The 20,946-nt window shown below is 44.3% G+C and overlaps 7 protein-coding genes across 7 annotated transcripts; 3 read left to right on the top strand and 4 right to left on the bottom strand.

Moving 5' to 3' along the window:
- Window positions 1-1,452: 1,452 nt before the first annotated feature.
- Window positions 1,453-4,813, top strand: FPOAC1_009740 (uncharacterized protein; the record flags this gene model as incomplete). The annotated part of the gene is made up of 8 exons (XM_044854161.1): window positions 1,453-1,784; window positions 3,061-3,088; window positions 3,138-3,441; window positions 3,499-3,625; window positions 3,676-3,721; window positions 3,768-4,066; window positions 4,122-4,546; window positions 4,605-4,813. 8 exons carry the CDS (start codon window positions 1,453-1,455, stop codon window positions 4,811-4,813), a joined length of 1,770 nt encoding a protein of 589 aa, XP_044706831.1.
- Window positions 4,814-5,877: 1,064 nt separating this feature from the next.
- FPOAC1_009739 (uncharacterized protein) lies at window positions 5,878-6,309 on the top strand (the record flags this gene model as incomplete). The annotated part of the gene is made up of 3 exons (XM_044854160.1): window positions 5,878-5,951; window positions 6,003-6,145; window positions 6,200-6,309. The coding sequence occupies 3 exons, from the start codon at window positions 5,878-5,880 to the stop codon at window positions 6,307-6,309; spliced, it is 327 nt and encodes a 108-aa protein (XP_044706830.1).
- Window positions 6,310-6,765: 456 nt separating this feature from the next.
- FPOAC1_009738 (uncharacterized protein) lies at window positions 6,766-7,377 on the bottom strand (the record flags this gene model as incomplete). The annotated part of the gene is made up of 1 exon (XM_044854159.1): window positions 6,766-7,377. The coding sequence occupies one exon, from the start codon at window positions 7,375-7,377 to the stop codon at window positions 6,766-6,768; it is 612 nt and encodes a 203-aa protein (XP_044706829.1).
- A 698-nt stretch (window positions 7,378-8,075) lies between these two features.
- On the bottom strand, window positions 8,076-8,878 carry FPOAC1_009737 (uncharacterized protein; the record flags this gene model as incomplete). The annotated part of the gene is made up of 3 exons (XM_044854158.1): window positions 8,076-8,390; window positions 8,443-8,533; window positions 8,589-8,878. The coding sequence occupies 3 exons, from the start codon at window positions 8,876-8,878 to the stop codon at window positions 8,076-8,078; spliced, it is 696 nt and encodes a 231-aa protein (XP_044706828.1).
- A 1,805-nt stretch (window positions 8,879-10,683) lies between these two features.
- FPOAC1_009736 (uncharacterized protein) lies at window positions 10,684-12,267 on the bottom strand (the record flags this gene model as incomplete). The annotated part of the gene is made up of 3 exons (XM_044854157.1): window positions 10,684-11,157; window positions 11,212-11,749; window positions 11,801-12,267. The coding sequence occupies 3 exons, from the start codon at window positions 12,265-12,267 to the stop codon at window positions 10,684-10,686; spliced, it is 1,479 nt and encodes a 492-aa protein (XP_044706827.1).
- Window positions 12,268-13,978: 1,711 nt separating this feature from the next.
- Window positions 13,979-15,957, top strand: FPOAC1_009735 (uncharacterized protein; the record flags this gene model as incomplete). Its single annotated transcript, XM_044854156.1, has 2 exons — window positions 13,979-15,450; window positions 15,507-15,957. 2 exons carry the CDS (start codon window positions 13,979-13,981, stop codon window positions 15,955-15,957), a joined length of 1,923 nt encoding a protein of 640 aa, XP_044706826.1.
- Window positions 15,958-16,083: 126 nt separating this feature from the next.
- On the bottom strand, window positions 16,084-17,196 carry FPOAC1_009734 (uncharacterized protein; the record flags this gene model as incomplete). The annotated part of the gene is made up of 1 exon (XM_044854155.1): window positions 16,084-17,196. One exon carries the CDS (start codon window positions 17,194-17,196, stop codon window positions 16,084-16,086), a length of 1,113 nt encoding a protein of 370 aa, XP_044706825.1.
- Window positions 17,197-20,946: the final 3,750 nt, after the last annotated feature.

The following is a 20,946-nucleotide window of genomic DNA, read 5'->3' as shown; positions in this document are numbered from 1 at the left end:
AAAATATAAGCTAAAATAGAAATAAAATACTTAGCTTATTTAATATAAAGATATTTTAAGGTTATAACTATAATAGTATTAATTAAAGTTAAAATAATAATAATAATAATAACCTTATATATAGAAATAGCTTTCCTAGCCTTTTTATATAAAATTTTAATATTTTAAAAAAAATAAAAAAACTAGAAAAAAAATAGTAATAAGTTTATAGTAAAGTATTTATATTATTAATATTATAGTTATTAATAGATATATTTTCTTTAAGCTTTTCTTTAATATAATTAATAAAAAGAGTAAAAAGTTTTAATATTTTATAAGAATCTTACTATAAATTAACTATAACTTTATAATAAAAATTTTAAATTTCTTATTTAAATATAAAGCTTATTTAAAACTTAATAGTATTTATATTTATTAAAATTAGCTAAAATAAAAATTAAAAAATATTTTAAGTAATTTATAATAAGATTATTTACTTTTTATAAAAAGAATATATTTAATTAAATAAAAAAAGTTAAATTTAGCCTTTTTAAAGAATAAATATTTATTAAGGTCTTAATTTATAATATACTTTAAGTAATATATATATATATAAATATAAAAAAGCCTATATAAATTAATAATAAATAAAATAAAGAAATTTTAAAAATTAAAAAAAATAATTAAAAAAAATATTTATATTATAAAATAATATAAAAGTAAAATAAAAATAAATTAAATTAAGAAAAAGATATATATTATTAATAAATTAATAAGAATATAATAAGGAAATTATAACTAAATATAAATATAAAAAGGTAATTATAAAAGTATATATAATTAAATAAATAAAAATTAAAAAAAAAAAAAAATAAATAAATAAAATATAATTATTTATCTTTAGCTAAATAGCTTATATCTTTATAAATTATATTAATTTCTTTATTTAAAAAGTCTTTTTTATATTAAAAAAGAAATTATTATAAAATATATATAAAAAAGCTAATAGCTTTAATTAAATTATAAGTAAATTATAATAAATTAATAATTATAAAATTTAACCTTATAAAAAGAAATAATTTATAATATTTTATTAAATAAAATCTTAAAATAAAATACTTTTTAAATTTAATAATTTATTATAATCTTATTTTAATAATAATTATAAAAGAAAAAATATAAAAAAGGCCTTTAAGGCTAAAAAGAAAAAGAGATTAAGAATAAATTATTATTATTACTACTAGTACTTTCTAATTAACTATATTATTAAGACTTCTCTATAATCTAACAGTAACTATATCACTTCTTCTAATAGTAGCAGTTTAGGCCCCTGACACCCAGACCCGTGCGGTCGGTAACGGCAATCCTCACCAGAATCCATTGCATATCCAGCTAAGCGTATGTCCATCAATGCATTATTGTTCTTTTGTTTTGAAACTTAACACTGACATCCTTACCTATGTATAGGAACCCATGGAGTGCCCTGATGGGAGGCAATGTGTTGCAGGTAGATTCGAGTCTCGGTCTTTTTCGATTGGCTGGAGCGCCAACGCCGCTATCTCATGGATCAGCGCCGGTTTCAGCGTTGTCCAGTCCATCGATACTGGTAACAATTACGAGTGTTGGGGCAATTCTCGCGACTTTTTTGCCGTTTGGAAGAAGCAGGGCCAGACGGCCTACACTGTCCAGAATGGTATCTACAACTCGTGTACCAGTTCATGGATGCCTGTCGGTGGGCATGTTATTATCTGGTCACCCAATGCCCAGAACAGGAGGGGCAACCATTACTGCGTGTTTGGTCGCCAGTACGTTCGCGCTATTGGCGACAGGTGGCTTGATACCTCGGCTGGTGAGCCTGGAGGTCCCTAGACGGTTGGCACATCTAGATAGTTATCAGTGGGAAACAAACGGGGACGTATATTCAAATTCTTCTGTATATCCTTGTCTTGTCTGAATGAAATCGACCAAGACAATATACTTTACTATTATATTAGAACAGTATGGATTTATTCATTCAACCTCAAAACCAAACCCCTGGTTCCGCAGACGATGCAGCTCTGTTCTGGAGTAGCTTTTTAGGTGAAGGGTGTTTGTCGATGAGTTCGAGCCAAACATTTGACCCTAGGAGCTTGGATTTGCAGTGGACGTAACGTCACGGGAAGTACGGCTCGATTGCGATTGTGCAGATACTATTGCCCTGGACCAGGGTTTCAACAAAACGTCACTTCACACACACGCAGATGCTATTGCTTTGAAGACATCCAGAATTGGCATAAACTTCTACATACAGCGGAAACAGCGATGAATTACTGTTCAGCGTCGACCTTTTAGTCATTTTATTTGTAATTTTCCTTTTTTTGAAACAGGTTATAGTCTAGTCAGTATTCAAGATTGAGCTTTTACCAAGATTATGACAAGTTATATGACATCAGTGACTGTGTTCTTCAATCGCCATACCAAAATAGTCCCGTCAAGCATGAGCATGAGACTTTACAGAGGATGAGGGATCGACTGCGGAGTTTGTTGGTGGAGGTAAATCAGAGTGGCAGTGACGTAGAAGAGGAATGCAAATAATCGTAATTGAAGCAATAAGATATGTTCCATGTGCTATTAAACCAATCAGCGATCTGGCCCCCGAATGAGATGTAAGACCTAGCGTAAGCATGTCAGACTGAATACAAGATATGTAGCGGAATTTGCGGTCCTTTTCTGCTAATGAATCTTCCCTTGATTGCATTTGGTGATTGTCGACGTACAAAGTCCAATCATTACCCATTAAACTGTTTCTTGATATGTTTGAAAGTGGCTTCATACATGCTTGGCTTTGCCTGGCGGAACGGAGATAGTGGGTCGTTAATGTGAGATTAAATCCGCCAAGGTCCAGATGTAAGACCAAGTCAAGTACTGGTGTTCAGGAGATAAAGGTGGCAAACGCCGGATCAGCAACAGAACAGCGGAGTTGATCAATAATAAATATTCGCAACGAATCTCACTACATTCTACCAAAGGACAATACCAGCATACTATCCTCCATTATATACTCCGCTACCTTTTAACCTCCCCACAATGACTAACTTTGAGACTCGACTCTTCATCAACAACGAGGCAAGTCATGGCACCTTACAACGTCTCGGATATAAACTGACCTGTCTTTCAAGTATGTCGACGCCAAGTCCGACAAGAGAATCAGCGTCCACAACCCCATCGACGGCTCATTAGTTTCCGATGATGTTCATGTCGCTGGCCCACAAGACGTCGATGATGCTGTAGATGCAGCCCAGGCAGCTTTCAGCGGTCCCTGGAAGACCTTTACAGCAGCTCAGAGGACGAAATGCATGCTCAAGCTTGCCGACCTCATTGACGCCAAGGCCAAGGATTTGGCTGTGCTCGAAACAATTGCCATGGGTCAACCCACCAGCATTGCCGTCAACATCACCAATATGACGAGCGATCTCTTCCGCTGTAAGCAGTGTTTTCCCCTCTCATATTATTTTATCATAATTGACGCATTGAACTCAGACTATGCAGGATGGACTGACAAGATTCGCGGCGAACAACTACCTCCTGAGGGCGGTGTTTACAAGATCATCAGCCATCATCCGTTTGGTGTTGTCGCTGGTATTAGCGCCTGGAATGGCTCTTCCATGTAAGTCCCCTCGAGTTATTTTTCATCGCCCCTCAATTCTAATTTATTAGACAACTCGGCCTGAAGATACCTCCGGCTGTGGCTGCAGGCAACACGGTATGGACCCTTAGCCATACCTTCCAAGCCGTCTAACAAGGTGTAGGTCGTCTACAAGATGTCCGAAAAGTCTCCGTTGGGTATGCTACAACTTGGACACATGATCAAGGAAGCTGGATTCCCACCTGGTGTTATCAACATCCTTAACGGCGCAGGAGAAACTGGGTCTCTTCTGGCATCGCACATGAAGATTCGTATGATTTCCTTTACTGGGTCTGGTTTCACAGGACGAAAGATCTCCGAGGCTGCGGCCAGATCCAACTTGAAAAAAGTGGCCCTTGAGCTCGGCGGAAAGTCACCTGTTCTTGTGTTCAACGATGCAAACATTGAAAAGGCCATTGAGTTGTTGAGTATCTTTCAGTGCTTCTGTTAATTGATATTGACACTAATAATTGTGCAGCTGCACCACCATGTTTCTCTTGAACTCGGGTCAAGTATGCGCGGCTCCAAGCCGAGTTTACGTCCAGCGAGACATTGCGAAATCATTCATTGACGACCTAAAGAAACGATACTCAGAAGTGACTTCTGGTATAGGAGCTGACCCACAGGAACCTTCGACTTTCATGGGTCCGCTTGCGGATAGTTCTCAATTTGAGCGTGTGATGAGCTTCATTGATTCCGGTAGCAAGGAAGCTGAACTCGCAGTTGGTGGCCATCGGGTAGGTGAGAAGGGATACTTTGTCGCCCCAACCATTTTCATCAATCCCAAACCCGACGCAAAGATTTTGAATGAAGAAATATTCGGACCAGTCTTGACGGTAGTGACCTTTGATACCGAAGAAGAGGCTGTCGCACTGGCCAATGACACAGAGTATGGTCTCGCTGGTAAGCAATTATCCCAGAGCCAATACCAAACAAAGCAAATACTGACTTTATGTTCAAGCGTATGCGTGGACCGAATCTTTGTCCAGAGGGTTGCGAATGTCGGATCAACTTGAAGCTGGTGTCGTTGGTATCAATGGAGGATCAATGGGTATTATCCCTGTGATGTCTGTAGGTGGATTCAAGCAAAGTGGAACTGGCTCGGAGTCTGGATACGAAGGTATCAAGGAGTATCTCCAGACCAAGTCCACTATGATCGCTTTGAGTTGATAGCGGACAGGGGGTTTACTCATTCACAATTGCATTTGTCTTGGAACTCATTCAGTGTAATGAACTGTCAATAATTTCCCTATGTAGCAAGAATGGTAATATATATTACAAAGATTGCCTAAAATGGTCTATGGCGGGTCAGATACTATATCGTCTATCTCCAAAAAGGTCTCGCTTAAGCATCACGATTATGCAGCTATGCTTTATGCTTATACTTTGCTTACGAGAGACCACTCAAGTTTTTACCCGCTCATTACCGCAGAGTACTAACCAATCACCAACATGAATCCGGAGCTTTTGTCCTATGCAAAATGCTTGTTTATTCGTATTGACAGAAATACGACAAGGTATAGGCGGCCGCTGCCGACTTGCCGCCCGCCCGTCCCTCCAACTGACAAACCTATAAGATCTAGTCACGGTTGAAGGTTCTTGTCTGAGTCATGGCCAGTGGCGAACTTTTAACCTCGCCGGTAGGGATGATGAACGATGAGACTGTAGTGTATTAATGTGCAAAACTACCTAGGTATTGAGCTGGAATATCATTGAAAACACAGCTGTGGATTGGCTGATGATCTTGTGTTGTCTAGTCGGTTCTCTTCCGACAATGGCATCTCGCGGCTTCACTTCACACGCCACGTCAACTGTCATACAAATTGATAGATGCAAGATCTGCGTCGTACACGGGCTCAGCCGTCGGCTACGCGGCACCAAATGAGCCATGGGTGTACCTGGACCTTTCTCCGAGCAGTCGGCCGCCCTGTCAAACAAGGCTTCATATTGGCTCATGGCATGTGTTCCTTCCGAGGAAAACTTCGATCGTCATGATCACAGCTTACAAAGGCGTTCCCTTGCATCTTTGTAACCACTTGAAAAGGTATCCTGTGGATATATACTAAGAAGATCAGGGAAGGAGGTTAACAGACTCTATCAGCTCTGCAGCAACACCACAAGTATAAAGAGTTCGACTCGTCCAGTCTTTCTTTGTCTTACCCATCAAGCTTCAGACTCATACTCACAAACAAAAAGATCCTCCAAGCCCACAATCCCCAACACCAGCCTACAAGATGCAGTTCACTGGTTTCCTTTCTCTCGCCACCTTGGCCACCATGGTATCAGCTGCTTCCATCAAGGTCAACTTGTACGTCGTTCCGTTCTCCCATACCACTTTTCCCAACTAACCAACATATAGCTACTCTGACACTGGCTGCCGTAACTTCATCGGATCCCGATTCATCGACTACAACCCCAACCAGGGTGGCACTTACCACAGCGGTGGCCCCTCCGGTTCTCGCGGTGGACTTTACGTCGACTCCAACGGATCTGGTCTCTCCTGTAAGTTTGCAAAGTCACGCTCTTGATGAAAATGGACTAACAGACTGGAAATAGACCGTGGCTTCAGCAACCACGCTGATGGTAGCCAACCCTTCACTGGCAACCTCCGTGATGGACAGTGCATCGGTACAACCAGTGGACTCTACGCTGTCTTTACTGTTTAGGTGGTCAATCCTAAGGTATCCGGTCTTCGGATCCTAGAAATACTCTCATGCCAAGACCCTCAGAGACAGACATACCACCAGGATAATATTACATAGAATATCATCGGATGAATCATGCGATAGGTATATTTGTCCACAACAGTCATTTCCGTCAACATATTTCTTCAAGTATAAATAAAACATCTTGTTACCCGCGGTTTATGATCTTGCCATGTATCGTAGCGTTACAAAGAATTGTGATCATAGCCGACTATTAAGTGACTCGCCCTTCTTAACTCGATATGAAGAAAAAAAGAACCTGCAACATATCTCGAACAAACACAGTTAGAATCATTGCATACACAAAGCCAATTGCAGTAAGTTTATCCGCAGAACACGATATGGGCTTGGGTTTATTGTCAAGACCGACTCGAACTACGGAGACCATACAACCACCGTTGAAACCAATGGATGTCCTTATGCTCCGACGCCAAATACATAGGCAGCAAGAAGGAATACAAGAAGGGAACCCTCTGCACGCGATGCTGAGGAATCCTTGACATCCTCAGGCTTGCCATCTTCTGTCTTTTCAGGTTGGATATGAACCGTCTTTGACGCCAATTCATCATCGTCGTCACTTGTAGTCGAAGCACCCGTAATCTTAGCCCTGAGAGTGCTACACACATCAGGTCCAACAGGTACAAGATCCGTGATATAAGGCTCATCGCTGCATTTCTCCCAAAGGACTCGAAACTCAGAAACGTGCTGAGCCTGCCAACTTGTCCATTCCGAAGCCCATTCAGAGAATTCGTCGGCGGATGACCCCGTGATGACGGGAAGTTTACACGGGTCTGCTGTGTTGTAAAGACTTCCGAGAGCAAACGACACGCCGAGTTCTGACATGTCCATTGGTGGTGCTGGTGCACCTGTTATAGGAAGCGAATTCTTAAACTCCCAGCATGGTGGCATCGACAAGGTGGGATACACAGAAAGCGTAGCATAGGTTTCGGATTGGGTTTCGGTTGGGGTTTGAGCCACTGCTTGTAAAGTCCCTAGGGCCATGATGACGATGGCTTTGGAGGAAGACATTTTGGTGGTCTGGTCTGTAGCTGACAGTATCGGGGATGGTGTTTTGGATCCAGTGAGGTGAGGGCTGACTCGTCTGACATGAACAGAGGACAGCTGCTTTATAAAATAATCAAAACAGACGAGAGGCCTCTGATTTTATTGTTATTGGAAATTGCAATTGTCTTATTTTGGCTATAAATTAGGTAAGGCGCGGTCCTTGGCGACGTGTCGTACAGGCTGGGTGAGATTCTTGGCCCATAATATACCAATCTGCAATAGGTAGCCGCCGACATTATTGTGTACACAGCCTCAATTTATCGCGTGAGGATCATTGAATAGTATTAGTGTAGTTCTCAATGCTAATGTATAATTCGATACAAGACAGACCATGTGACACGTCAATATTCGTGATCCAACTCGGTCGTTTGCTTTTTTTATCCTGTTTTCCATGACAACAAGACTCACAGGGCTAAGTCGTATGGTTCATGTAATCACAATCAAATACCATATGTGAGCTTTAACGTCACGAATGAATAGTTTTGTCCAATTGTCAGTCTGATTGAAGACCTATCCTGTAACGCTAATCTTTCGCGCCAGAGACTTGGCAACGTCGCAAAAGGATCATCGACCAGTAACAGTTAACAGTCTAACCAATCTCCCTTTCCATCCTCCACATGTAATCCGAAGAATGTCTTGGGTCCGACTCAACTCAGCATAATTTATTTGGTCTGGACATAGATGGAAGATGAACCACTGCTCTGGTAACCCTCAGTAGCCAAGATCTGGTAGTAGTGGTTTCCGAGGTTCATGCCAGCAGATCTCCAAGCATTGAAGTGGTTCTGCATGTTGACGGAGCCGCTGGTGCGCTTGTTGCGGCGGATGGACCAGTACTGGTTGAAAGTCTGAGTACCGTCGATAGAAGGCTGCTGGTAACGGGTGGACTGATAGAGATCGTAGGTATCGCCGTCAGTGTAGACAGTACCTTTGTGCTGAGCCTGGCTACCGGGGTTGTAAGAGCCGTAGCTCTCGATGACCTACAACGATTGTTAGTGTGCGGCTATAACAAGATTGAGATTAGTCACTTACGTAGTACTCAACGAGAGGACCGCGAGTCCAGCCGTAAACGCAGAGGTATCCGTTACCCTGAGGGCTGAAAGAACCTCCGTAGTTGATGGTTCTGCATATACTGTTAGTGATATGGTCTACCAAAGATTAATCTTGAACAGTCTTACCGGCCAGTACCAGGGTTCCATCCCTTTCCACCGACAAAGTTGCCAGTGTTGCGCCAATCAACCTGGTAGTGGCTGCCCTCGCCCATGCGGTACTGGGCATAACCACCACCATCAGACCACCAAGAGTAGAAGTAGCCATTGTGGTAACCTTCACTGTTGCCAGTGACTTGGCGGGCCTCGAGGACGGAGGTGGCGTTGCCATCGTCACGCTCATCAAGGAAATCAAAGGGGCGAGCAAGAGCCCCAGTGAGTGCCGAGACGGCGACGAGAAGGGATTTGAACGAGACCATGGTGGTACTAGATAATGAGAGGGATATTCTCAAAAAGAAGTGTTCAGAGTGGCTGACTGTTTGAAGAGGGCTGACCTGGTGAGAAATTCTTGATCAAGAGGCGTCAAAGCAGGTCTTATATATAGTTGTTTTTTGCATTGAAATATCCATCATGCCAAGAGTCAAGTGGCTATAGTGATAGCTACAGAACCAGCTTCAACATCTTGGCTTCTGCGTTGTCTCGGAGACTAACTCCATTCTTGGTTAATAACCATCAAAAGCAATTATAAACTCATCATGGTGTATCCTGCCCCTCCTCCACCCATAATCAAATTCACATTGTCATGATTTACCCAATGGAAGAGCCAAGACGGTAAAGTCTCTCATGATCACCTTTTGAGGGGACAGAAGTATATCCACAGACACGATCCTGTGATGCGATTCGTCAGCTCCAAACACAGTGACATGCACAGATCAGAGACTAGTCGTGCTCCTGCAGGCACTCACTGAATGACCACACCTTCTTTCTATTCTGGCTAAAAGCAAATATCTAGCTCCTTTCATCCGTTTTTTTCAAGACAACCTCTTGGCATCTCGACAGTTCAATACAACTAGGAGGGGGGGAATAGAAAATGCGAAATTGGTAGGGTCGGTGGTACACTGTTTGTGTGAATATTGCAACCATGCGGGATAAATTGCAGAAAGGTCATTCCAAAGACGAAAAAGAAAAGGTGGGACGAGTGATGTGATGACGGCTACTGCAATCCCTTCCCGGATTTTCATCTCATGCCGAAAGCGACTACCGAGGATTCCATGTCTTGGAACTATACCTGCAAGGCTATTAAGAACATACTATCACAGGGATAATCAATCTTGGCAAAAACATAGCATAGAACATCATGACCGCCAGCCGTGCTCCCACTACAAAGTAACTTCACTATCAAAATCAGAGGTTCACTTAACAGACTCTAATATGTCGATCAGAGGATTAAGCTTAACATGTGATAATGGGAAATGTAACAAGGCCAAAGATACGACGTAGAACCTGTAAGTAATACAGTGAGATCTGGGGATTTAGAGACTCGGTTGGGTACCGACACATCTAGCCCGATTAAGACAGATGGAACATGATGCCCCGGATTACGAATGCTTGATCCTTGCAGATTGCATTCTGCCTAAATTACAGCATGGCCAAGATTTCACTTTAGCCTCGGGCACTTTTCTGGTCTCTGATCCAATTATTATGGAACTTGTTTGACGACTAATTCAACTACATTTCAGGATATTCGGAATTACAAGAGTTGTGGTTGTCAGAAAGGGAACACCATTACGAATACATGGGCAGACCCATCAAGTAAAACAGCATGTTTTGGTGTCAGCTATACTAGGGTCGAGCCAGATAGCCGAGTGACTCTTCTTCCGGGAGGAAATTCAATCCTAATTATGATTTGATAGATATCATCAGGTGAGACTGGTTCCATTTAACCAAGTCATTGATAGTCCACCTGTGACATACGTCCGCAGAAAACTCCGGTCTCCATCACTAGATAGATAGTATGTTTACATAGCTATAGCCGGTTTACCCAGCACATTTCACGGAGATTAAGCCAATGCCTTGATGCTATTCGTTGCACATGTTACCATACGTTTGGACATCTTACTTAAATAGAAAGACAGAACTTGGCTCAGCCGAGGCTGTCATTGACACGAAGAGCGAGAGTTTAATTGCAAGAATTGTTTGAACAAGTTGGTTATCATTAAAATCGCTAAATATCAAGTCTATAATGCTCTAGTTGAATCAAAATGGAAATCTATCATGAAAGCCTCTAAGCCTTGGGCTTGATAGACTGGGGGTTGCGGAACAAGTTCTTAGGATCGTACTTGGCCTTGACCTGCTCCAGCTTGGCAACATTGCTTCCCCAGTACATCTCGGTAGCCCGATCATTCTTGATCTGCGAATCAGGGTAGTTGGCGTACATGCCCCAGGTACCCTCCTTGAGGGAGTTGGAGATGCTCTGTCTCAAGCCCTTGATGAGTCCGAATCCGTCAGAGGGGTACTGTGCGGTCGCTGCAACACTGTCGTAGAACTGGAAGAGAAGGAGGGTGTCGCGGTGAACGTATGCAGTGTCGCCGGGCTTGGGCTTGGAGACGGCAGAGTAGGTTCCACCAGTGATGTCCATCTGCAACCACCAAGAGTGGCTGCTGCTCTGGCCAGTGGTGGAGACGTAGTTGACAAAGGACTTGAATTGGTCGAGGGTCAATTCGGGGGCTGCGAGACTGCTGGCGTAGAAGTTGTCGTGCTGAGATGAGTTAGTTGTCTGGTTATCCTGTTGTCTAGTATGAAAGAGACTTACTGCGTCGTATGAAGGGCTGGTAGGGTTGACATTGATTCCGGCACCAGCAAAGTGGGTAACAAGGCCCATCCAGTCGACAGTGGTAGCAGTGACTTGAACACCACCAAGCTTTTGGACCAGAGGCTGCAAATCCTTCCTCAGGCTAGCCTCGTCACCGATATAAGCACCATCAATGCTGTATCCGTTCTTGGAAACACCCATCTGCATGGTAATCTCGGCAGGCATGCCCTTTCCAAACTCCTGGAAGTCATAAAGACCCTGAGGAGCGGAGTTCTTATCCCAGTTGAGGCCAATGTCGAAGTAAGTGATCTGCTCAGGTGCAGCGAAAGTTTGGAACTCGAGTTCGACGACAACACCAAAATTTGCGCCCGCGCCACGAATACCCCAGAAAAGATCGGAGTTTTCGGTCTTGGAGCAGTGGACGACTCTGCCGGTGGGCAGAACGACTGTGGCGCCGGTCATAAGATCGAGAGTAAGGCCATGTTTGCGGGCGACCATGCCGTAGCCTCCGTGCAGGGCGTGACCACCAAGACCAACTCTGTGACATGTTAGTAGATGATCCTTGCTAGGAGAAATTAGGGGGACTTACCCAGGGCACGTTCCATGAGCGAGAGCTCGCTTGCCTTGGTTCCAGAGCTCGGTAGCAACATGTCCAAGACGAGCACCAGGTTGAATCTTTGCGGTGCCATCCTTGGCCACCTTGACGCTGTACATTCTATCCAACTCGATCATGAGATGACCATCTTCGCCACCGAATCCTAGAGAGGTATAGCTGTGGCCACCACTCTTGGCACTGATTGCAACGCCGTGTTTGGCGCCACACTCAACGGCAGCGGAAACTTGGGCGACTGTAGTAGGGACTGCAATGGCAGCTGGTTCGAATGGAAGTCTTAGGTTATAAGCTGTGCCGTCTTCTTTCCATGATTGAGAGCCCTGTGCGTCGGTGGGCACTTTGGCTTGTGTAAGGCAGCTGTTGACGGCTTCGCGCTTTGTCGGGACTGCTGATGAGTGGGCGACGAGGCCAACCAGCACACACGTTAGAGTATTGAAATGCATTGTGAATAAAAAGGAGAATTAGTGGTTGAGAGAGACAGAAAATGAGATGAGATGTGAATGGAAGGTTGAATACAAGGAGATTGCGGTTGTTATTTATTAAAGGCGAGATTCATGTTGCAGCAACTAATCTCTTGGCTCAACCCAACCCCACAGATCAGCGCCTCATTACGAGATCTGAGCCGTAAGGCAGTCAAAGAATGATGGGATACGAGCTACTTTCACCACGTTGCGGGCTCTAGCGTCTTCGCTTCCTCCGAATGCGAGAGAGGTAACCAAACCAAGCGCCATAACAGTTGGGTTTTTTCTATGAAAGGTAATTGTTTTTCACGCTATACAAGCCCTACTACCTAAATTGATAACTAGCAACCTGAAAAGAGGAGTGAAAAATGCAACGTTGATAGTCAACTAGAGAAAACTCGAATTAGTCCCAAGCCTTCAAATGCCGGAGTTCCGATATTAGTTTATGCTATAATTAGTTATACCGAATCACGGTCCTCCCTTGTGATGTCACTCTCTAGATTATTGGAGTCGTTACCCCTTTTAGTATCGTTTGTGGGGTTAAGATGCTTTGAGGCTGACCTGAGGAATGTTGGCTGATCCATTGTTACCTTTTGGGAGGTATAAGCAAGATCAGTTATCGATAACACGATAATGGTCACTCCAGGGTAATTGCGCTCTCGCCGAGTCTCTACCAGCAAAACATTGCTCTTTTGTCATTTCCTTCTGGTTGATCTTGAACGTTGAAAGCCTTTCCTTAATTGCTCAATGAAATAAACTTTACAAAATACAAGAAATAATCCTAGTATCATCAGCGACACTCTGGGTCTGTCGTGGCCGTTGTTAAGCGAGACGTTTCGTTTTCGAACTGCCGAAATGAGGAATGCTGGCCGTTTATAAATTATGCTTACACTCTATGACCCTTGCAAAGTCTTTGAACATACAATCAGGGACCAGATGGATTTGAATCACGGGAAAATCTTCATCAACTACAGGAGCTTTTGGCTAAAAAAAGAAAAAAAAAGAGGCATATTCGGCGATTGCGACATTGACGCCCGGAGAATTGTTGTTCTGTTCTTGGTGCGACATCATCGACAATACACGGCGCGTGTTTAAGCCTTGTATAAAGTAAATCTAGCGTCTCAACCACCCTACATCCACGACGTATACTTTATCTTAAGTCGAACATCAAGAGTCGAGACTTGATAAAGACTTAGGGTGCTCGAAGGCTACCATCAACGATAAATTGGTGATGGAACATTACATTAGAAATGACGCAATTGATGATGTTGACTATGGTGTTTTAAAAAGTTGGGACAGCAGATGGGAGTGGCGTTTTCTCGTAGTCCAATTTGGGATATTCTTTTCTTGACTCAAGTTTGCAATATCTTGTGGAGTTGGTGCTTCCTCTCTTTATCGTGCGATTCCGACAAAGACTTGTCTTAATTGGTTGTTTTGTCTAGTGGTGCCTGGAATGAGTGGATTCTGCCTTAACCGGGAAAGGTTACTCTGTGTTGGTTGACAACACTCCTTTTCTACCCAGTTTTATCGTAACCAACACTTCACTTTTCATCAACTTCTTTCCGATATTTCTAGTCTTGTGTAATTTACTTCTTATCTACCTGTAGATAAAAACATCTGCTCTGGGACAATATCTTGTTCCTTGAGACCAACCATCCACTACATCAGACTAGGCTTGTCTTCACAGTTCAACATGTCCAATCCCGCCGAGCGAATGCTTCGGCTTGACATGGCCTTGACCGCCAATGGCACTCCGAATCAAGTTTACTATACTGAAGCCGGCAAACGCCGCGGCAACAGGCGAAAAAACGACAATCCCACCGATATCGTCAATCTCGTCCCTCCACGAGCTGGAGGAGATCACAGACTTTGGATAACAGATAGGATCATGGAACCTCAAACTATCCCACACTTTATCGAGTTTCTGATGCATGGTTGTCTCCCCGGTGACCGCAAAACATCTCAGCCACTGCTCACCGTTGAGGAGACTAGAAACATGAGCAGACCATTCCCGGAATGGGCCCCTGCACCATTTAAATTTCAGCAAAGATCGACTTCTGAATGGCTTGGAATCCGTATCGGGTCTCATGAGGATTCGTCGCGTCTTTGGTTGGTTGCTAAAGAGGTTCATGCGATGAAATCCAGACTGTGGGAGGGTATACCACCTCTTTCTGAAAGACGATGGAAAGAGTTGCAACTCGACGATCCTAGACATTTCGGAGACGCTTGTCAGTACTTTATGGCTGTCATCGACGTCTTCGCCTATCTTAACCACCCGCGAACAAAGAATGCGTTGCGAACAACCTACAACCTGATTTGGGGCCACCTGAGAGTGTTTGAGCAAGCTATCAACGCAAAGCGCAAAGCAGAAAACGATGTCTACGAAGAAGTATCCGTGACTGGCCTTTGGTACCAGTACATCAGGGCGCATTACGATTGCATCTGCGACAACGCTCACCAGTGGGTTATTTCTCATATTAATCGCATCCGAGAACCGCTGGTACTCGAGATTGCTAGCCATCAACCTAGCGACCCTGAAGAATTCGATGCCAGGCAGTTGGAGTTGGCAGACTTGATCCATGATCTAGGCCAAAACACTGTTGAAGCTGATTACATTATCTTCATGCCAACGGATGGTTACAAAGGCGACAGCTCCCCTGCTAAAGAACATGAGCCTCTCACAGCCGCCCACAAAAAACCGTTTCGTGAGGAGCCCATCTCGTGGTCGGCTAATATCAACGGGCGAGGCTTGGACTACATTCAACGGGTCCGATACCTTACCAGAAAAGAGAGGTACTATTACTACGAACGTGAGGGTCTCGACCTTTTGGACTCATCTGAAAACGAGCCCGGGAGACTTGTTGTCACGTGCATTAGCCAGATCGATGCGCAGACGACAGCTCGGCTTGAACTGAGAGGTCCTTCAGAGCCTCGATTGGATCGCTGGATTGAATACGCTCAAAAGCCATTACCCCGCCTCAATGGTTTTGCTGCCTTTCGGCTTTGTCACAAGCATGATGACAAGAAGTGGAATGAGTTTAAAACGAAATTTGAAGCTGATATCGCCGATTGGGGATTGGGCAAGAAAGATATTGACGATGTGCGGAAAGAGTGCAAGATCCATTGGATTGATGGAAAACAAGAGACTATAAAGGATGCGAAAAGGTAAGTCATCACTACTGAGGCCCGAAAAACATGCTTGTAAACTAACAGGAGCATAGGAAATTCTACAGCGTCCTCCCGGATCTTCCCGTTCACCATCGAATGTTCTTAGCCATCGACGAGGCCACCATTCAATCATATCTCGAACCAAACTCCTCCAAGTTCGTCCTTGCCGTTGACGCACAATATGGAACAGTAGAAGAAGAGGGAGAGGGGGACGAGCCCCCCAGCGAACAAGATCATGAGGTTCCCGGTTACAATGGAACGGTACGAATATTGGGCAGCCTTTTATGGGATGAATTGGGTGCAATGCAAACCACTCAGGGTGTGTTGCTCAAGCACCTATGGCCTTATGCGATGAGTGATGTTGAAAAGGTTTACAGGGGGTATAAGCCTGGTACCGTCTTGAAATTTTCTAGCTATAAGGAAACGGCAGCTTGGGAGGTTCTCAATACTGTTTTGCCTGTCGCCATTAGGTTCGTAGCGAGAAGGGGTGGATTGAACTCATGACCTTTGGCTCAGGGTATCAGAAAAAGTAGCCGCTGGAAACATAAGAGACGAAATTAGTAGATCACTTTATGCTCCTTAGACTATAGTTCTTAGACTACTTATTTTTATGTCCCAAGACGTAGGAGGCTATCTTTGATCTACAGCCTCATAGCACAAGCCAACTGCACTCTCTATCGCTTGATATATCGCATCTTCAATATCCCTTTGCTGCAAATCACCCAGCAGACCTTTGATATAAGCTTCAGCAGCAGCTAGAAAAAGCAGCTCTTTCCTGCCGTGAGCACCTGATGACACCTTCACTCGGTGTTCAACTATCAATAGAGTTTCGTGGATAACACTATGCGTCTTTTTCCACGAAGCACCACAGCTTGCACCAAAAACACCATCTTCTAGATCACTGACGATATTGGTCGATAGTGACACTGCGGCCTGTCGCTGAACACGACCTAAGTAGCCCTGACCATGGATACGAAGTGATGCGCAAGGGTCAGTCTCATGAACCTGTAAGTCTCGGTCTTCAGGACCAGCTATGAGCCCTAGACTAGGCGGCCAGGCGAGGACGCGCATCGCCGTCTCCATAACGACCTTTCGTGAGTAGTGGAATGGCGATTGAGAGGTAGACTGTTCTACAAAAGGCTGATGAAGGGCGCGAATGAACTCCAAGGTGTATGCTTGAAGTAGTTGAAGTTGGAACCCTGAAGGTTTCTTATCCATGCCTCGAAGAATATTCGTATTGTCCCGATGTGCAGAGTAAAGCTCCGAGGCGAGATAGTTGCTATCGTTGTATGACTTTGACGCTCGTGGTGAGTTGGCCAGGTGTAGACATTGAAGTCGAAGGTGTTGAGTTCGTGAGAGTAGAACCAAAATGGTAGAAGCTGTTAGAGTCTCTAGTTTGTGATTTGGATCCACCGATACCAGACCTGATTCCAACTCTTCATCCGTGATTTCGGAAGGTGATTTGCAGTCAAAGCTTTCGGGTGATAGGGAAGAAGGCAAACCTTCGTCCAGACTATGCTGAAGAGATAACTCGACCATAGTTGCCCACAAACGACGACGTGTCTCAACTTCAAGCACCGGCATATCCGGGGACCGTAATAAAGGATCGCGATGGAAGCCCATCTGCATACCTATTCTCGCTAGATCAAAATTCCCTGGGTGCATGTGAAAGCCTTCAGAGTGCTCAGCTTCGTCGTCATGTACATGTCGTACAAGAGCGAGTAGACAAAGGATCTGCGCCATGTTGATATCAGATCGGTGAGCACTCCCCATGTGTTGTGCAAGCCACTTCTTGCCGTACGATATCCAACAAGAAGTCTGATTCCGCAGTGATGCAGAGTTAAGCGAAGAATCAGAAACAACTGATGACCCGAGGGCTAGGACGATAGAAAGCTTGCATAACAAAGGGTCATCAACCTCGAGAGCCCGAAAGGCTAACGGTTGACACCAAAAATGCTCGTACTCGCGCAGAAAGGTGGGTATGTGTAAGATACGAAGCACCTTTTCAAATGTGTTGATGTAAGCATCGACAAGGATGTGACATGATGACCGTGATGGCAGTAGGTCCCGAGCTGATATCATTGGAGAAAGTGTTGGAGAAAGTCGACCTGATGTTTTTGATTGAAGTTGTTCCAATCTTAGGAAGCGCTCCATGTGAGGACGCATTCTTTCTTGCTGTGGTTGATAGGTTGCATGGCCCCCAAAGGCATGGCTGAGAAACTGAAGCTTTTCGCATTTTTGGAGACTTTTTTGCCAGTAGTCTTGATCATGGTCTGATACATGTTGTGAAAGTGAAGATGTTCTCATCCTTGATGGTTCCGATGATAATTCGTGGTCAAGTCGTGAGGTCAAAGACAAAGGCTCGAAGGAAGAGATATTGTCACCTCGACTTGAAGTAGATCTGGAGGCAGTGCTGGTATCAGATGTTATTGAAGGGGCATGAGTCAAGGATGGTGCTTCGGTTGGAATCTCTGACATGACAGAGATATCGTGTATAGGGAAGCAGGATGATAAGTCGCTGTCAATGGCGTATTGATAACCCGTAAACTGGTGTGGATCGGTACCGTCCAAGTCGAAAAGTTGTAAGTTATGGCCGTAATCATTTGATACAAACGGTTGACAATTGGAGGTTTGAGAAAAGGATTGTTCCTGTACTTGTGACTGGGAGCGTTGTTGTGATTGGGATGGTAATACTGATGCAGTCTTAGACCTGCTTTCGAAAAAGGGCGTCGGACTGTACTCGCATTCGCGGCCCGGAGATCTACTACACGGACCACACGGAACTGCACCGTCGCAACGAATTTTCCGACCTCGACATTGGTTGCAGGCCGTAGCTGGTCTACGTCTCTTCCAAGGGGGTCCGAGGTCCATATTGAGTGAGATGCAAGTACTTGGGAAGATCTGCGGGGTAGAGTTGTCTTGTGTTATGTATGCAACGTGTTGATTTTTGACAGACAGAAAGGGCGGAGAAAGAAACAAACAGGCACAAGATCGGGGTAGTAAGCAGTTAGTCTATACATGCAAGGTGGTCAGGAACCCGGGGACTTTGTTCTCTTAAAGGACTTGAAACTGAATCTCTGAGAGGAGCAGGTAACGAACGAACCATGTAGCTGGCTACTGTTGCTCAATCAAACCAAAAGACTGCATTCAAGGTTAACTGCATCTGCCTTGCCGTGTTAGCTTCGGTCCCGAGGGAGTGTTATTGTTACCTACGGCAGGGCATGGGAGAGGCCCACAGGTGGATCGTATTAGCCCCCACTCTCCCTTGTTGTAACATAAGAGGGAGGACAAGGGACGATCAGTTAACTAGACTGGAACTACACAATATCGTTCCATGTATAGTTCGGCGAACTTGACTTGTGCAGAGAAGGATCGACGGCTTGTAACTGACTTGGTTGGGTTTCATTCGAGTACACTCTGTATAAATACTGATTTCTCAACATGCAATACCCCCACGACTGTACCAAGAGAAAACTATGGATCTGATATAAAAAGCATGATGAGATGCATCTCGATACGCCTCCCCGTTTGAATTCGGAGCATTCATCGAGTAAGAATGGTCAATCAGTCTTCTTGGCATCTTACAAAAACCCGTTATAGGTGCATTTATTCATGTAGCTCAGTAAGCAAAGAGTGCAGAGATGACATAAGTCACAAGTCGTCAGCATGACTGGATGGCATCATGGTAATACGAAGGCCTGCCAACATTCAAGCTGGAACTGTCATGGTCCAAGATGCAACCAAGAGCTGAACCTGGACGTTACTACTTTGCACCATAATGTGCCAATGAGAATCTCTTTGCGAATCTGACACTTGCATATCTCGCGCAGGGCGTGCATAATCTCTAGGACAGTTTCCTCCCTTCCCCGGCAGCTCCCGCCCGTCCCTCCAACTGTCATCATGTCAGGTCAAGCCACCTTTTCGGTCTTTGTCCACTAGGATTGGACTTTGAGTTCAACCGATGGATGTATGCCAATAAGCCAAGCCATGCATAACACGCATGTCTTGGTGTAACAGACAGACGTCTGCATAGATCCCTCCTCACAAAGCTTGGCTTAACCCTTGGCCACACTGATACTTCTAGTCTCTTCTCCACTGAATTACCACAGCAGTGGTGGAACAAAAGTGAGAGGGAGATGTTATGTTCTCCTCTTTTTGCGAAGCTTCCCTGCACGGGAACTAGAATATTCGCCGGGGTTTCAAATCAGCGGTACAGAAAACCCCCTCAGCGTTCCATAGTTAATCTCATATACTAGACAACCTTGCCTTTGACGGGGTTGTAGGATCGTTAAGGTACATCGCCAATTTTTTAATCTATCATTTTGCAACTAGCGGCACTCTAGAGGCATGGTTTGCTGCGCCTCTGGTAGAAGAAAATGCGCTATTTCTTTTTATCTCCTAAGGCTACATGGAGCGCGTGGGTCTTAAACGAAATACGGACTAAGCTCCATGCCATGTTCTTATTGGTACGATACACATCCTGTTCCTCTGTGTCTCTGAATCTCTGGATCTCTGGATCTCTCTATGTGGCAATGAGTATTATCCTGTAGCCTGGAGTTGTCTCATTGGACCCATGGAACATACAGAGTCGTATCCACTAGTGTCATGTCATGTACGCTTGGGAGACGCTACGTATTAACGCAATCAAGGGAGTCAGTCATGAAAGACATTTTTCGCTTATCTTTCCAAAATCAGAAAATAGACGAGATGCCGGAATGGGAAGGCATCCATTGTCTCGGAGACTCTACTGATACAAGGTACTAAAAGGTAGTCAGGCAGAAACTAGTCAAGTGCCAATATCCTAGTAAACTTTGTACCATGGTTCATCCTTTATGTTTCAGTCCCCTATTCTGACATCTTTCATTGGTCCCAGCAAGAAATGGTTTAGCAGATTAAGTTCTGAGTCTGTGTCTAAATCTCTCTGGCTCCTATAAGTAGTGCTTGTGCTTTCAAAAACCTCATCTACCTGCCTAAAATGAATACAGTTCAATTGTCTTGCCACTTTCGGTCCAATCTCGGATTGGTCACTTTAGTTCCTGAGGTTTCTCGGTGTAGGCAGTCAGGCCGAAAAAATATGACAAAGTGTAGTAATGTCTTAGTTATTTATGGACATACACCAATGGGATACTCCCAGCATAAGATGGCACCGCACCGGCATGTCTGCCTTGCAGCTAGTGCTGATGTCTAGAAACAGAGGCTGAGAGATCAACAATGCCGGTGTGCCGGAAGAGATACGACGGCGAAATCGGTCGTGTTTCAGTCATCATCGCCCGGGCTGTTCTGGAATAGTGATATGCATAAACCTAAAAGAAGCAATCTGAAGTGCCGAGGCAGTCAGTGTTATCAATGATAAGTGATATGCTGAGAAACTTTACTTAGAAGTATGAGAGATGAAATTGTTGAGTTCGTCTGTGTTACTTCAGGGTAGAGTTTGGGTTCTGAAGTTTCACATTCTGTAGCTCCGATGTAATCAACCTTTAGTACGTGCGTGCG

The sequence above is a fragment of the Fusarium poae genome, chromosome 3 (genome assembly GCF_019609905.1).
Source record: "Fusarium poae strain DAOMC 252244 chromosome 3, whole genome shotgun sequence".
NCBI classification, from domain to species: Eukaryota; Fungi; Ascomycota; class Sordariomycetes; order Hypocreales; family Nectriaceae; genus Fusarium; species Fusarium poae.
This window is presented reverse-complemented; position numbering and strand designations above follow the sequence as displayed.